This window comes from Neolamprologus brichardi, chromosome 5 (assembly GCF_056152115.1).
Source record: "Neolamprologus brichardi isolate AB-2024 chromosome 5, ASM5615211v1, whole genome shotgun sequence".
Lineage (NCBI taxonomy): Eukaryota > Metazoa > Chordata > Actinopteri > Cichliformes > Cichlidae > Neolamprologus > Neolamprologus brichardi.
In genome coordinates this window covers 12,843,189-12,859,106 of record NC_142108.1, presented here as the reverse complement: position 1 = coordinate 12,859,106, position 15,918 = coordinate 12,843,189, and the positions used below count along the sequence as shown (strand labels likewise).

General features: G+C 38.9%; 2 protein-coding genes and 1 non-coding gene across 5 annotated transcripts; all 3 read right to left on the bottom strand.

Moving 5' to 3' along the window:
* Nucleotides 1-1,304: 1,304 nt before the first annotated feature.
* LOC102780563 (EEF1A lysine methyltransferase 3-like) lies at nt 1,305-3,658 on the bottom strand. Its single transcript, XM_006784354.3, has 3 exons — nt 3,442-3,658; nt 3,234-3,345; nt 1,305-1,913 (listed from the first exon to the last, which is right to left on the bottom strand). Exons 1-3 carry the CDS (start codon nt 3,601-3,603, stop codon nt 1,516-1,518), a joined length of 672 nt encoding a protein of 223 aa, XP_006784417.2. The 5' UTR covers nt 3,604-3,658; the 3' UTR covers nt 1,305-1,515.
* On the bottom strand, nt 2,889-2,961 carry trnaf-gaa (transfer RNA phenylalanine (anticodon GAA)). The gene has a single exon. It is a non-coding gene; the product is annotated as a tRNA-Phe (tRNA).
* Nucleotides 3,659-5,724: 2,066 nt separating the features above from the next.
* On the bottom strand, nt 5,725-15,483 carry stx16 (syntaxin 16). Of its 3 annotated transcripts, none has more exons than XM_087840692.1 (8): nt 15,012-15,483; nt 10,981-11,088; nt 10,750-10,890; nt 10,398-10,560; nt 10,196-10,284; nt 9,069-9,212; nt 8,576-8,656; nt 5,725-6,993 (listed from the first exon to the last, which is right to left on the bottom strand). In XM_087840692.1, the coding sequence occupies exons 1-8, from the start codon at nt 15,135-15,137 to the stop codon at nt 6,892-6,894; spliced, it is 954 nt and encodes a 317-aa protein (XP_087696818.1). In that variant the 5' UTR covers nt 15,138-15,483; the 3' UTR covers nt 5,725-6,891. The 3 variants fall into 3 exon arrangements, with proteins under 3 accessions (XP_087696818.1, XP_035761103.1, XP_087696819.1); XM_035905210.2 differs by having other exon boundaries at nt 15,057-15,483; XM_087840693.1 differs by lacking the exon at nt 15,012-15,483 and adding an exon at nt 11,181-11,355.
* Nucleotides 15,484-15,918: the final 435 nt, after the last annotated feature.

Genomic DNA, 15,918 nt, shown 5'->3' with positions numbered 1-15,918 from the left:
TGAAAGACGGGCAGACAGCAGGCTGCGGGAAGGGCGGGCTTTTGGTGTTGACAGAATAGCTTGGAGTGAGATTTATTTTGGATTTTGGATTCATATGTCACATGGTGAATGTTTCCATGCCCAGTTAAGACCTTCTTTATTGCAACAAAATTATACAGAAAACATGTTAATAGTAATTAAAATGACAGTAAGATACCAACAACATCCTGTCCATCCCTTCATGACAGTGTACCCATCATGCGCCATGTCACAAAACTCAAATAATCTCAAACTGGTTTCCTTAACATGATAAACAATTCAGTGTATTCAAATAACTGCCTAGGTCTCCAGACCTCACTCCAGTAGAGAGGCTTTCGGATGTGGTGGAATGGGAAATTCACATCATGGAGGCCAACAAATCTGCAGACAATGTTGATGCTATCATGTAAATGTGGACCCAAATCTCTGAGGACTGTTTCCAGCACCCTGTTCTTAAAACAAAAGGGGGTCCAAGTCAGTACTAATAAGATATACCTAATGAAGGGGGAGTGAAAGTAGGTTTTCATGAAGAGATGTAGCTTTTGGAGATTTTATGGTATAAGAAAGTTTTTTTATCCACTGCACTGAGAGAGAGGGATGTGATAGCTGGTTTAAAGCTTTTTTGACTTTTCTGTTATAACCATACAGAATATTCATGACTAAATCAGCAACTATTAAAATTAAAGGTGTGATAAAAATCTAAACTTAACGATAATTTAACCATTTAATACATACATTCAAACTTTTAATTACCAAAATGTCTCAAGGCAAGAATTACTCTGGCAGAAGATATTAATTCATGTCAAAATCACTAATAGTAAGCACTCTATAAACAAAAATGGTTTTCAGGGCTTTTAAATCTGTGACTGTTTTCAAGGTGAAGATGCTGCTGTGCGCCCTGTACTGACAACATGAGAGATCAAAGTGTTTTCCAACCAGAGGATAATGAGAAATATTGAAAACAAATACAAATTTTTGAAATAACAGTTCTGGAAACGCACCTTCAAGCTCATCTTGGTGATGCGTGACGCCTGCAGTGGGTAAAGGTTAAAAAGAAGAACTGTAACTTCAGACCTGATCTTCATCTCACTGAAAACATGGTGAAAACACTTTAGTCCAATGACTGAATTTCCAATCAGACAAAACTCAAGGCTGATTTATATAAAATCATGCTGTTTTGTCTTATAAAATGCATTCACAGTGTGTGTATGTCTGTGCTTTTATGTCATTAAAGTTCTGAATTTCATTTTCTTCCCAAATCTCAAAAATCACAGGACACATTCTGAATACATTCGCTTTTAATTAAAGACAAATGACATGTGTAACTATTCAGAGATAAATAAAAATAATATGATTACATTTAAATTCATTTAAAATAGCTTTAGCTTTTATAGGTTCTACAGTTAGTGAGATGTGAAACTCAAAATAATTTAAATAACAGACATAAACTCATAATTTTATTTATTTATAAAAAGCAGTAGGCCGTCCCTCCTGTCGTCACTGGCCTGTTCTTAAAGACGCCCTGTAGATATTATTGTTTTGTTTATCGTCTCGGTGCACAAGCTCCACATTGAATCTGCTCGGTAGATGCTTCTCATAGAAAGCTGCCGTTTCGTGCTCATCTCGCATTTTGGATGAGAGATACGCTGCGGCTCCTTTACTACACAGGTGAGCTAGTGTCTCCACTAGTGGGAGGTATGTCTCTGGCAGGTAAATGATATCAGCACAGAGCACCAAGTCCCAGTCAGAGGAGAAGTTCATGTGATCCTCACCCCAGGACAGAGGGAGGACGGTGGGAGGGAGAGAAGGCCACCCGCTGGAAGGCTTGTTAGCAGAGACATTAGCATCAAGCTGTGGAAGAGCCAAAGGAAGGTCTGTGAGAGTCACCTCTGCTCCTGAAAGAAGAGGGATGAAAGCCTGATCCCACATGCTGCTGATCAAAGTCTTAAATTAAGATCAGAAGAAATTAAAGACAGGAGCATGTGAAATAACAGACACGGAACAAACATGTGTAAAAGTGTTCTTTTTTTAGCTAATTGTTTGTTTTCTGTAGTCAGTTTTCTGACTACAAATTAAAAGCTACTAATGTGTAGCTGTAATCAAAACACTGCCTGCCCCCCAAAAGAGTAATGACTTGGATTTAACTAAGCTAAGAGATAGATAAGGAGCCTTCCTTTAGAACATTATTTCTGTGATTAATATGGGCTTGCAAGTATTTAACCTTAACTGATAAGTGGGTTCTGAGTTTAAATAGAGATCACTTACACATTTGGTGAAATTTCATAACTATGTTTAATAGTTAAAGTAAAAGCATTTCTATCCACACAATGGAGCAATTGAAAAAGGTCATGTGGTCTGATGAGTCCAGATTTGATGGCTGCAACATAATAAGAAGACAGGTGGATAAGGTGGTGCATCATCAGGCCTAGTGTCTACTGTACCAGCCAGTTTTGACAGTGTTATGATTGGGTGTTTGCTTCACTTGATCAGGATTATATTGAGTGAAAAATTAGATGAGTTGACCAGCTAAATATACTTAATGACCAGGTTTTTTCTTCAGGGGCACGGGCATATTCCAAGAAGACAGTATGGGCTCAGACTGTGGAAGAGTGGTGCAGGAAGCAGGAAAGATGTTTTCACAGATTCATTTATCCCTTTCAGAATACTTTGAATATTAACAACGTGGCCATTAAAGTTAGAGGTGACCCAAAGAAGTACTGTTTGTGACTTTTTATTTAATGGGCTAGGAGTTTATTTTATTTGTTTTGTTTTAATTTCCCACCAAACAATGCTTTAAAAATATTTATTAGAATAGAATTGCCTCTTATTGTCGGTATAGAACGAAAATGAGGGAAAATAACCTTTCACACTGCCGAAACCCGGGATCGAACCAGGGACCTTTAGATCTTCAGTCTAACGCTCTCCCAACTGAGCTATTTCGGCGACGACAACACTGCAGTCAGGAGTTGTTATGGATTCTTTTTCTGCTGTTTTACACAGCAGAAATCGCTGTATCTATTTATATACACAAAAACTAAACACATGAGTAAGTGAACTTCATAGTGAACACCATGTGGTTCAGAAGCAGCTGCACATGTTTGGGGGTATAATGTAACACTGAGCCACAGGAGACTCCCACTCCGAGACACATTAGTTAGGAGTTAGTTAGTATTTAACATTAGTTACACGAGTTATTTTACAAACTCCAAATTTACCCAAGCGAGCTGCCACAATACCGACCACACCGGTGCCTGCTCCGAGCTCTATGAGCCGCTTTCCCCTCAGCTCCACAGACTGGTCCTCCAAGTAACGGCACAGGTGTAACGCCTGCGTGTGTACACAGACACACACATAGATTTCATCACTGCACAAAGCCCAGGTTTACGAAGATCATCTAAAAGTGAGTGCCTGTCTGCTCCTTACAGCCTCCCAGACCGGTGCAGCCACGCCGAGGTCCGCACTGAACAGCTGTCTGATCTTCACCTCCTCTCCCATCAGCGTGTACACGGACTCCAGAGAAAACGTTTCCGTGAACAGACAGTCGTCTACAGGAAACGGGTCGTCTTCGTCGTCGGTGTGAGACATGTTTATTGGCACTAAAGTCTATTATTGTTGGTAAGAAAACCGGATGTTCTCGATGCGGGAGGGCAGCTGCTTTTAACTTCCGGTCAAAAAGTAACGTTATAGCGAATGTTTTGTTTTTGTCATAGACACCATAAAAATGTTGTTAAAAATGTTTTAGTATTAATGTTAAATATTTTAAAATAAAATATTTATTTCATTTACTTCTTCTCATTTTTTATTTATCGCAACAGAAAACAAAAAAATAAAAAAATAAAATCCGTAACTTCACAAAAAAAACAAGAAAACTAAAGTGTTTTTTTTCATGTTGTATCAATCTAGTAGTACTATAGATGTAAGACTACAAGAGGCTTTTACTTTGAAATGTAACACGCATATGCCAAAAGCGGTGCACATCAGAGATTGCGGTCTGAAATGCAGCGGGTATAAAGCAATCTTAAATATATTCAAATTATACATTATTGTTGCTTTTACATAGTGAATTAATACTTATTATTTTATCAGATATTTCATTATTTTCATTTTTATACTTCTACGTGTCAGCTTGTTGATATTGTTAAAGGAAAATAAATGTTGTTGACAGTATCATGACTGGATAATACACTACAGGTTTATTTGTTTGTTTGTTTCCTTTTCATCACGAAAAATCCTTTGGTCACTGGTCTCTAGTAAAGCTATGGCTGCATCCAACAGCTATTTATATCATCAATTAATTCTTCTTCTTTCTTTTGCTCTTTTTAAGGCTCAGCACAGCAGATCATCTGCCTCGATCTTACCCTATCCCTGCCATCTTTCTCTGTCACACCAACCCTCTGCATATCCTTCTTTGCCACATCCACGAATAGTGAATATTCCCTGTGGACTGTCAAACATATCCACTGTATGAAAATCTTAACATCTTATATTTTGTTTTATTCAGCCACTATCCTGCATAAGTTTATCCAAAACATTTTCTTTCCAAGTATCCAGGATATCAGTACTTTTCTCCCCTTACACTGTGCCACGGACATTAAATTAAATACCAGCAAAAACCAGTGTTACCCCCCCCAAACGGAACTAGGACATCAGTTTCAAAATCCTGTGTGGTATCTCAAGTTATTGCAGTCACATCTCCAGAAAGCTTGACCCCTGAACTCGAGATCTGAGCGGTTGGTTGAAGTTTTTGAGTTCTTGTTTTTCAGTCCTGAACATTTCATGTGGCTCAAGAATGCAGTTAAAAAAAATAATTTGAATATCACAAAATTTCAACCCATTCATGTGTACACTCCAGGAATTTAATAGCATCCCACTAAACGGGTTTGTAAATACAGTGGTGTATTGCTTCTCATCACCTTTTATTGAATATCAAAACCGACAAAAATGTCAAGAAGCATAAGCACCATACACTGGTGAAGCGATAAAACTGCAGGGTAGTGTCCCCTCAATCTTCACTGATTATGGAAGTAAGTGTCTTCCTCATGGACAAACACAAGCTCTGAAAATCATCCTGTGGAACCTCAGCCCACTCATCAGTCAGTGCCACCTGGAGATGCTCCTGAGTCTGTGGAGGAGGATTGTGATGTCTGTCTGTCATGCCATGTTTTCCATGGGCTTTATATCAGGGACTTATTGCCCCGCAACTTATCCACGACACTATACCAGTCAGGTTGTCATGGCATTCTTACAGAAGTCATTTTCTCCAAAGCCTTTTTCCAAGGTTGGTTGTGTTTGATAGAGGAGTGTTAATTTTGGTTTTCTCCCCCAAATTGTGTTTTGAGAGACAAGACTACTCACAGTAATGAGTCGGGGATGACCAAATCCCACATGTTGGGAATTATCCCCAAGCAAACCCTACATGCACATGGGAAAAGCTCTTCCAAAATCGAACTGAAAATAGAGCGGTGCATTATTAAATCCCTTGAGTGGGATTTTGGGCACCTGCAACTCTGGAATTTTAGTGTGAGGTCAAAATTTTGCATGGCTTCATTAAATGTGCTAAAGTTTTAAAAAGAAAAAAAACTGTGTTAGGTAGGTGATTTTTCATGGAACAGATGTTTAAATTAATAGTTTTTAGTGTTTAATGTGGCCTTTGTTCGCAGTTAGTACCATTTGTGCAAGACGTGAACACACAGATACGCACACGACTCATGTTCCAGGTTTATTTTTTAAAAAATTAAGCTGCTGTCTCCTCACCCGTTTGGTTTCCAAAATCAATACTTAAGTAAAGTACCACTTGGACTTCTTCTTTTTTTACATACAATTTCACATCAATGACGAAGATGATTTTACACGTAAAGTGTAGAGTTGAGTACAGATATTTAAGCGCTCCATCGTTTCAGCTCATCAGACAGCCAAATGAAATGTAATGTGTAAATCTGAACAAGGAAGAAAGGGGGGGGGGGGAAAAAAATCACAATGCGGTCTTCAAATGTCTCTTCATTGTGTTGTACTACATCCGTTTCCTCAGTGGAGTGATTATTAACTGTTGTGCTCAGACTACACATACACTCTATTCAATTTACAGCAAACCTGACAGAAAACAAAAAAAATCTCTGGGTTATATGAAGTTACTTGAAAATAAATAATTTGCTTATCATACAAATGACAGTAGTATTACATCCACGACACCCCGACCCATTTCTACCCCTCAGGGCTCAATATGTGCAAACTGCAAGGGTTTCTTAAAAAAAAGGTAGCACTTTATGCAAAGACCATGGAGAACAAAAACAAGTGTTTTTAACATGAGCACTTCATTAGAGCGCAGCAAGTGTTCAACAGGTATGAAGTTAAAATGAAGTGGAGGAGATGTATGGCTGCATAAACCCTCCTCAGGCCAACCGTGTGGTAACAAGGACCTTAGTATTATTTTTCTAAAGTGAGGAATAAACTGATAAAAAACAGATGGTCCTTTGGTACTGAATGGCTGTTCTGATCTTAAATGGTACTGCCCTCATTTTAAAAAAAAAAAGTTCTCAAGTCTTTCACAGTAAAATACTGAACTGGGATGTAAATATAATGCTAAGATGAAAATGTCCGGTTGAACAAACCTCTGTCAAAGTCACTTAGGAAAAATAGACACTGTTGATTGTTTTTTTTTCTCGATCAAATCCGTCAAAAATAACAGGAAAAAACAAAACAAAAATCTAACTCTCCCATTAAAAAAAACCCCCATCTCCACTAACCCACAGTGTCCCCACAAAGATTTCTTCTTAGCATTTCCCGGTTGGTGTGAAAGACGGTAGAATCAAGTCCAAGTCCACACAGTTGCACAACAAACACCCAGGCATAAAACAAAAACGGAGGAATGAGTGATCAGAACTTTGTTCCAAAAAGAATAATAATTAGAACAATGACTATGATGAAAAGGATCAAAATGACCAGCATCTTTCGGTTTTTCTTCTGATACTGTTCTGCCTGAAAAGAAAATAAGAATAATTTTACATAACACCATTCACTTTTGATGAATAAGTACAAATGGGGTCTTTTTACACCACAGGACAGAAAAAACATCTGATCAACAGGCTCTAAAATTTCCTGAAACATTACATAACATAGATGTGGATAAATTTTGCTTCACTTTTCTTTGCAACGTTGTTTCAGTTCTTTGAGATTAGCAAGCCTTTGTCTCTGCACAGCTCTCTTTCGGTCAGGCTGAGGTCTGGACTGTGATTGTGTTATTGCAATACCTTGATTGGGATCGCTGTCCTGTTGTTTAACCCAGTATAGGGCTGTTCGATATAACAATATATAGCGGATGACGATATAAAAACGTCTATCGTTTCATTTTACGCTATCGTTTGTTTCGTGGTGTTGCAAAATAAACTGTTTACGGCAATATTTTTTCATCGTTTTGATGGTCACTGTAGTGGCTATATTAATTTCTTAAAGTTCTCTCTTCACTTATATTTTATATAACCACACTACGGACGGACAAGCGCCTGTTTTTATGCGTTGTCGTTAGCAACAACGACGGTAACACCATCGCGTGTCCGGTGGTTTAATTTCCACATAAACCTTTGAGAATAAAGCTCAAGAGCTTGTTGAGACTTTTCAAAATAAACTGAATCACATGAAACAGTATGCAGAGTATTTACGGATGAGAAGCAAAAAAGAGCTGTCAGGTGCTAAAAAATAAACCTTAGACTCAAACGTTAGAACTGTTTTTTTCCCGCAGCACGCTGTGTAATAAATACTCACAAAGAAAACGGCGGCTGTTACAACTTATGTCTAAAAATATATAGTTTCATGCATCGGTTAAAACACTTGACTCCAGGTACACGATGCCCAGCTGGAAACACTTCACGCAAGTCGAGCTGCCCGAGATTCACAGAATTTACAGAAAATGTTACATTTTTGTGATTTATATCGTTATCGGACGATAGATGTCTTATATCGGGATATGAGATTTTGGTCTCATCGCACAGCCCTAACCCAGTATTAACCACACTTTAGCTGTTGGACAGATGACCTCACATTTGAGTCTAGAATACTTTGGCATACAGAAGAGTTCATGGTCAATTTAGTGCTTGCAAGGTGCCCAAATCCAGGACCTCTTCTCCATCGTGCTGACAGCTGGTATGAACTGTTTGTGCTGATATACTGTGTTTGTTTTTTGCCATTATGGTCAAACATCTCCACCTTAGTCTGTCCAAAAGAACACTGACCCTCATTTGCTAACACTGTGTATATCACACGCATGAATGTTTCAGGCACAAATCAATAGATTCATTTTTTTGTACTTTATAAATACATTTAGAAGTGCCTCTGAGCATGTGTATGAACAAATCACAGCCTGGCTTTCATAGGAAATTTAAACAAGTCTTTAAAATAATTTCTACTACCAATACCGCTACAAATAATTATAATACCTATTATTTCACTTTGGTCATTATTTACAGTTTTCATTCCATAAGCCAAAAAGTGTTTAGAATTACTTAAAAAAATGAAATTGCCTGGAAAGAAAACAAGACACTAAATAAAGAAATTTAGTGTTTACCTTTTGTAACTGTTTCAATCCATCTTCTGTTTTAACACAAGCCTGCTCCACATTGAAGTCGATTCTATCAAGAACGGTGCCCTAGAAGGACAAAAAGAGTGTTTTTTTGGTTTAAGGGAAGAAACTCATTATAATTGTAGATCGTGTTTGCAGTTTTGTAGCAAAACTCCTCACAAGTCTATGTATACTCTTCCTTAAAGATCAGTTCAAAGTGTTTTTTAAAAATAACATCTTAAGTTATTTTGTTCAAATACTATTTATACAAACAAAAGTAATCTGAAAGCTCCTGCCGAATAGGATCAGAATGAGCTTTATTTAACTACAATTCAACCTAGCTCCTTTTTGTTATTAATGATTGATAAAAACTGATCTTTTTTCCACTTTCACATGTGGCTGATGCCTGTGTGTGCACGTTTTTCCTGTGGTAGCTCAGTGACTGGACCCATAAGATAATTAGAAGTCAGTTGTTTTGTCTTGAATTTGCTTCAAATACCTGCTCCACCACCATTCCTGCCAAGTCCCGGAAAATCTCATTCAGATCTGAGATAGACTGCACTATCTGTCGGATCTCCCGCTCTCGTTCTTCAACCATGACTGTGTTCTGCTCCACCAGCATCAACTGATCGTCCGTGAACCCCTGAAAAATGACAGATTCAAGAACAAGGCTGAATATACAAATGTTATAGACTAGACGGACAGCGGCAGGGTAATGAGCTGTTTTTGTTTTATTCAGACCAATTTCCATTTCAATAACACAGAAGATTTTACAGTAGTGTAGTGTAGCCAATGTGTTGCATGGCCAACACACAGAGACCGACAACCATTCCCACTCACATTCACACCTACAGTCAGTTTAGAGTCTCCAATATAACCCAACAACATGCGCATCTTTTCTAGAGACTCCACACAGAAATGGATGACTTTAAACCCAGGACCACCCATTTTATAAACAAAGCATTTATTTACTTCCTCCACTGAGGCCATTTCCTGTCCGTTAAGAAGTACCTAAACACAATGTAACTATTTTTAGTACAAATTGGGAGTTAAATGTGTAAACATTGGTAGATGTACAGATTATTATTATTATTATTTTTAAATCTTAATGGTACTGATAGTCATGGATACTTCTGCTTTTGGTTCACTGTGTACACAGAGCAGATGTGTACACAGTGTCAGCATACATGCATTGTGTTCAGAGATGTAGGCCAACAGCCACTGGATTTATCTCAATTACTGTGTTTTGTATTAAAATATCCTAAAACTCTGAACTGGTGACTTTATCTGAGCCAGAATCAATTTTAGAGCCTTCTTATTGACAAACGCATCAGGCATCCTGCCAGGAAACACCAAAGAAAATAAGGAACAGATAACCCAAAAAATAAAAAAACAACTCAGTCTGGTTTGCTGGACTGAGCCGTGCTGATGGGTTTCTTTGATTTACTGCTTATAATGAAGAAACACTGTTAAAAAAGCTGTTATTTTTCTTAAACTGCTCATCATCTGGAAAAGGCGTTTGGTTTGCTTGTTATGATTATTTTGCACCCGTTTTACCGGTCTGTTCCATTTAAGCTTAAGAGCAGCTCTCTGTGGACACCCCAGCTCTAAACATGCTGTCCTCACCTTGTCATATAGAGCTAAATCTTCATCCTCTTCCATTAAGGGCCCCGAGTCAAAAAAGTGCTTTGATCTCTCCTCTCGATTCTTCATACCTGTCAGACAAGCCAATGGCACAATGCTTAGACGGCATTAAAACATCATGAGGACAAAAATACTTAATAACAGTTAAAAAACCCAAACATGTAACATGCCATGCAGTCCTTACGTTTTAGATAGCTGGACTGTGTGTGCCTAAAATTGGTTGACAGGTCCTGCAGGCTCTGTGCCAGAGAGGAGACCACATTTCTCAAGAGTCGCTCCTCCTGCTCTGTGCAGTGACCACAGCGAGACTGCAAACCAGTCACGGCTCGCTGGCATCGATGGAACATCTGCAAAAACAACAACGACTCTACTTGTTTCATTTCTAAATTCACTTCAGGCTCCATACTAGAGCGTGCTCTCACATAAATACTTATTTATGTTCAAATAAAAACAACCGCTAAAACATATCCACGCAGATTTTCAGCTGAAAAAAAAAAAAGCAGCATACATATCACAGTGCTGCTAAATTATCTCACCTGCGTGATCTCCTGAGTTGTGATTTCTATGGCGTGCTCTTCTTCGCTGCTGTCATCCAGTGTGGGACGATTCATGTGCTTGTCATGAAGCAAGGCCAGTTCCTTCATCTTCTGCTGGACCCTTGTGATTTCATACTGGATCTGAAGACAAAATGTATTAATTTATTTGCTGAATTTCACTTTAAAGAGACACTGAAGTAGCTGCAAATTTCTACTACAGTTTCAGTTTACCTCATCTACTCCATCTACCCATTTGGGGGGCAGTTTCTTGGTGACCCCAATCGCGGCTTCGGGATCCAAACTGATCCCTGAAACCAGGGCCATCCGATCATCGGCCAACTTAAAGACACAAGAGGATCCATTAAAACGTTTTACGTGATAGAGGGTGAAGATGACGGTGTTCCGTCTTTTAGTAAGAGAAATGACAGTACCTCATCAAGCTCCTAATATGATTGGCAGATATCAGAGCGGTCCCATCCAACCGAAAACAAGCAAAGGGAGAAAAAAAGAAAAAAAAAGAGGAATAGAAAGTGAGGCCCATGAAATATAAATATCCATCCACTCCCACTGTTAAATTACTTTGAATTAGGAATAATAATTCATTGTACATTCAGTGTACAGTTAAACTAAATATAGAAAAATATCATCCAGAAACCTTTTTCTGAATCATTTTACTTTAAATCAAATAATTACAAGGAGGAAACAGTGTGAGAACAGAGAGAGCAGAAACCTGTGAGTTTAAGAAAAGGAAAATGAGTTTATGAGTTTTAGATTAAATAGAGTTCATTGTTAGTTGCTTTATCTTCTTCAGTGATTGATTTGTCAGTAAAAAAGCGAGAGGCGACTTGGTCTGCTGCCTTCTTATTTCAAACCTGAGTGTTCAGCCAGCAGCAAAATGTTCTTCGTTTCTAACAGCTAACGCAATTTTAGACGCAGCTCAAAGCAACTTAATGGTCCTGCTGTAACAAAGCAACTAAAAACCACCTCAGCCAAATATTCTAACAGCTTCAACGTGACAGCTTGATAACGGCCGACTGGTCTGATCAGTTTAGCTCCTCATAATTTTAATGACCAAGCCTGTGAGACATTTAAATCAACTGTGTTTATCCCCTATATCGATGAAGCGTAACACGACGCCAGTGTCAAACACACGTTTGTTACAGTACAAGAAGGAGACTGAACCTGCACTTCACACTTCTACCTGTATTTTTTAGCCATTTCAGATATAAGATAAAGTGGTTGGAGCAGTTTCATTGAAGAAGAGACTAAACAATTTAAACAGATATTGAGAAGATGCTCATTCGGTCACAAGAGATTGTCTGTAAATCCAGAATTTCGATTCTGTTCCAGGATTTCACTCATTTCTTTACTGTTCTTCACTGGCAGCTAATATCCTGCTAGGTAAAACACTCATTACAACATTTTCACTGTGAATAGTTAACAGGGAACTAAATCTATCTGAGAAGAGATGATGGGCACAGAGATAAAGTCAAAAAACAGGTGTGCAGGCATGCAGAGGAGGTAGGGTTGGGATGGGAACCGTTCCAGTTGAGAACCACTATCAAATTTTCTATTCCCCTGGAATCTTGTGTCTCAGAGCTTAACAATGCCTTTCATTAATGCTGACATGTTTTTTCTGACAGCAAAGTCATTGGGCTGGAGTGTTTCCATTAGTCCGTTTCTACAGTGTGCTTGGACTCAAGAGATATTTCAAGCAGAAAATGAATAAGGAATGAATATATAATAAGAATCAATGATGGAATTGGTATAAAAAAATCTATATCAGTGTATGACCCAACACATGTGGGGAGTGTAATCCAAAGCCAAATGTCTGGGCTCTTTTACACCAGCTGTTCTGTAGATGAAACAAAATGCCAAGAACCGACTGAGTAATCTTTTTTTTTTGTTTTGGTTCTTGGAAGGAAAAATAACAGACAGTGTATGACTAGCTCATGTGCCCTATTAGGCATGAATCACCCTCCCAAAAAAATGAAGCCACAGCAATGCTTCTATCTTCCTCACTCTGAGCTTGCTCCCTGTTGATCCTGATCTAAACCCAAACAGGACACTCTTACAGAGAGGTAGTGTTGTTCCAGAAGCCACAGCCATTTAAAGGGCTCCACTCTGTAGATGTGCCACACGGGTATTTTTGAAAATGGAGATTTTCCGTTTTCATTTTAAAAAATAATCCCGTCCACACGTAAAGGCAGAAATGAAGAAAAACGCTGCTAGGAACATGCCAAAGCAACAAGTGGCGATATATTCCTAACCGTGTAGAAATGTTGGCCAATCAGAAGTCTAGAAGCCTCGGTGGGAAATAGTAAACAACGATTGGGGCATAAAAGCAGAACCGAGTTGTATGTGTGGAGGGACAGTAACTGTGTGTGTATATGTAAGCATGTAAACACTGCAGAGAGTACAAGTAACAGTAACAGTGTTGTAGAAATTAATTTCACCGAAACAATAACGTGGCGCACAGTGTGACATCAAAAAAGGCGCACACCTTTGACGCTGCGTTTTCTCCGTTTTTCTCGTCCACAGTAAATGCAAAAACTGAGTTTCCGAAAATATCCACCCTGGCAGGCGTTTTTAGAAATCTCAGTTTTCAGTGACCGAAAACACCGTTTACGTGTGGACAAAAGGTGCAAACGCATAGAAAAATCTGTGTTTTCAAAAATACCCGGGTACGTTTGGACGTAGCCTGAGAGATCGGCATTTCCACTTCGCTCAGCGCCATGAGGAGTGGCAGCTAAGTAACAAAGGCCGGTTTTGTTACTAAGAATTTTCCCCAAACAAATGCAGAATGTGTTAACCTTAAAAGTTCATGATCTCTGGGCTTCCAGCGGGAAGAAACTGATCTACACCAGCGTGTAGGTAGCACGATAAAATGTTCACAGCAGAGTGTGAATATTCACGTGTGGCATACACCTGCCCGCTTGAAGAAGCTTCAAAACTGTGTCAGGGAAAGTAATAACTTTTGTACTGTGGTGGAGTTTAAGCTAAAAATATAAGTAGGTCATGGCAGGATTTTAATTTCTTTCTTTTTGTTTTTTTGTGCATCAACATTAAATTCAGTGTTTTTATCACTGCTAGTAAAAAAAAAAATGCCAGCATTTAATGTTTTAGCTCTCCAGCAATAAGCTCCATGCAGCAACTGCTGTTTTTAGAAAAAAGAAACTAAATCATTATTCAGTGTCACGGAAATCACTATCAGAAAGAACAGCTCTGCTATAGAGGAACATATAAATATATTCTTCTTGTATCGTGATCACTAAAAAGCTCACTTGTTTTTCATTATATCTGCATTATATAGACAAAAGTATCTGGCCACATTTCTTAATCATTGCTTTTATGTGCTTTGGCCCTGAACTCTTACTTTCAGAGAAGGGAAATCTGAATTGTGCAGCGTGGTAAAGTTCATTTTCTGTTTCAGTATGATTGTGCCCTAGTGCACAAAGCATGGTTGGATGAGTTTGGTGAGAAAGAACCTCACTCCTCCACCAACACAGAGCACACTGAACTAGAAGAGAGACTGCAAGCAACCAACATCAGCCTCGGACGGCACAAGTGGCCTTCTGTTTAAATGGGCAAAAAAAAATCCACGTGTTGAAATGGAAAAGTGTGGCGATCAATTTAGAATGGGGTGTTATAACAGCTACTGTGACATGCGGGTGGCCCACTACTTCTGTCCATATAATTTAACAATTAAAGGATAGGTACTCTTTCTTAGTGACAGTTTCCAGAAAGCTTTCATTGCCTTTGCTTTTCAAATTACTGTATTTATTTTTAATAACTGCAGAAGAGAATCAGCTGCACTCTAGATCAGTTACAGGTCACGACTCAGTATGATGCGGGCTTTTGAAAGGCCACAGCAGGGGTTTTTTTGCTTTGTTTTTTTTACAGTGAGGCACACGAGAGGATGCGAAGAAAATGAAATCAACCATAACCCTCAGTTAACCTTGACCTAATATATATATATATATATATATAAAATATATATTCTTGTCATTTAAAAAAAAAAAGGGCGGTTATAGACATTTAACTAGCTAAAAGCATGCCTGCAACACTTCTTCATCCTCCATCATCGCCTCACTGAGTCACATCACTGTGAACCACTGAAACACTAACGTCGTGGAGGTCATCCAGGATAATAACTAACAGCAGCTACAGCTATCACACACCTGGATCTAGCTAACAGGGATCGGTGACTGGCTATACGCAAACACACACAGTAAAATGTCAAAACGATGCAGACCACTCACCGCAGCATTGCTACGTGTACTCAGACGGGGGTCGTATGTACTCACTTGCTCAGCCAATATCTGCCGGTTTTGGATTGCATTGTTCCGCATTAACAAGAAGGCATCTGTCAGACGCCTAGTGGCCATGACTGCCTTGCGTGATAATCTAAATTAACAAGGGGGCAGAGTGCGGATCGAAAGATCCTTTATTAAATTGAGCCAACTGCCTCTGACCAGCTGCTAACACGGCGCTAGCTTTAGCTTTGCTTTGCCTGCGATGAATGGTGAGAAAAACTCGCGATGCAGCGCCTACAGCGGGAGACACACGGCCTGAATCATGTTGATCCGCTAAGCCGCTCTAATACTGAGGTAAAGAAAACTAAACATGACCGAGATTTTCTGGTGAAATGTCCGCTTTAGCGTCAGACTGGTAACGTTACTCCGCTTTAGGTAGCTACGGAAGTAGGAGAACGTAAACATCTGCGTGAAGCAATTCTTCTTCTGCTCATTAACTGCGCTATCATCTGTAACGGAAGTGAGTCATCGCCACCTACCGCTTCAGCTGAGAACATCAGACAGAAGCTTTTCCAAGGCGGTACCAGAAGAGCCTAAACCTGTTAGGGAAATTGGAAATAAAAACCAAACAAAAGCACTTGAAAACTGGTTGTAAATTCAGTGAGTTTACATTAGAATACATAACAGCCTAGTTGTAACATAGCGGCCTCCTTGAAACACAAGGTTTAACAGTGTTATACTGGGCTCATTGAAGACAAAGAAGAGACAAACAAATTAGAAATTTTTACTAAGCCAATTTATTAATCATAGCCTGAGAGAAGATGAACAAAAGAAAGCTAGGTGCTAACCTATAGACTTAAAATAGGAAAAACTATGACACATGTAAACAAAAAGAACACCAAGTTGGCTGCCT

What these genes read in the sequence shown, in the direction of transcription:
- LOC102780563 (XM_006784354.3), bottom strand. Translation starts at nt 3,603, where the DNA reads ATGTCTCACACCGACGACGAAGACGACCCGTTTCCTGTAGACGACTGT. An exon ending in CTGCACCGGTCTGGGAGGCT is followed by an intron (nt 3,346 to 3,441) that starts GTAAGGAGCAGA and finishes GTACACACGCAG; the next exon opens with GCGTTACACCTGTGCCGTTA. An exon ending in TATTGTGGCAGCTCGCTTGG is followed by an intron (nt 1,914 to 3,233) that starts GTAAATTTGGAG and finishes CTCTTCTTTCAG; the next exon opens with GAGCAGAGGTGACTCTCACA.
- stx16 (XM_087840692.1), bottom strand. Translation starts at nt 15,137, where the DNA reads ATGGCCACTAGGCGTCTGACAGATGCCTTCTTGTTAATGCGGAACAAT. An exon ending in ATTTAGCTCTATATGACAAG is followed by an intron (nt 9,213 to 10,195) that starts GTGAGGACAGCA and finishes GTCATTTTTCAG; the next exon opens with GGGTTCACGGACGATCAGTT. An exon ending in GATTGAAACAGTTACAAAAG is followed by an intron (nt 6,994 to 8,575) that starts GTAAACACTAAA and finishes TTTTCTTTTCAG; the next exon opens with GCAGAACAGTATCAGAAGAA.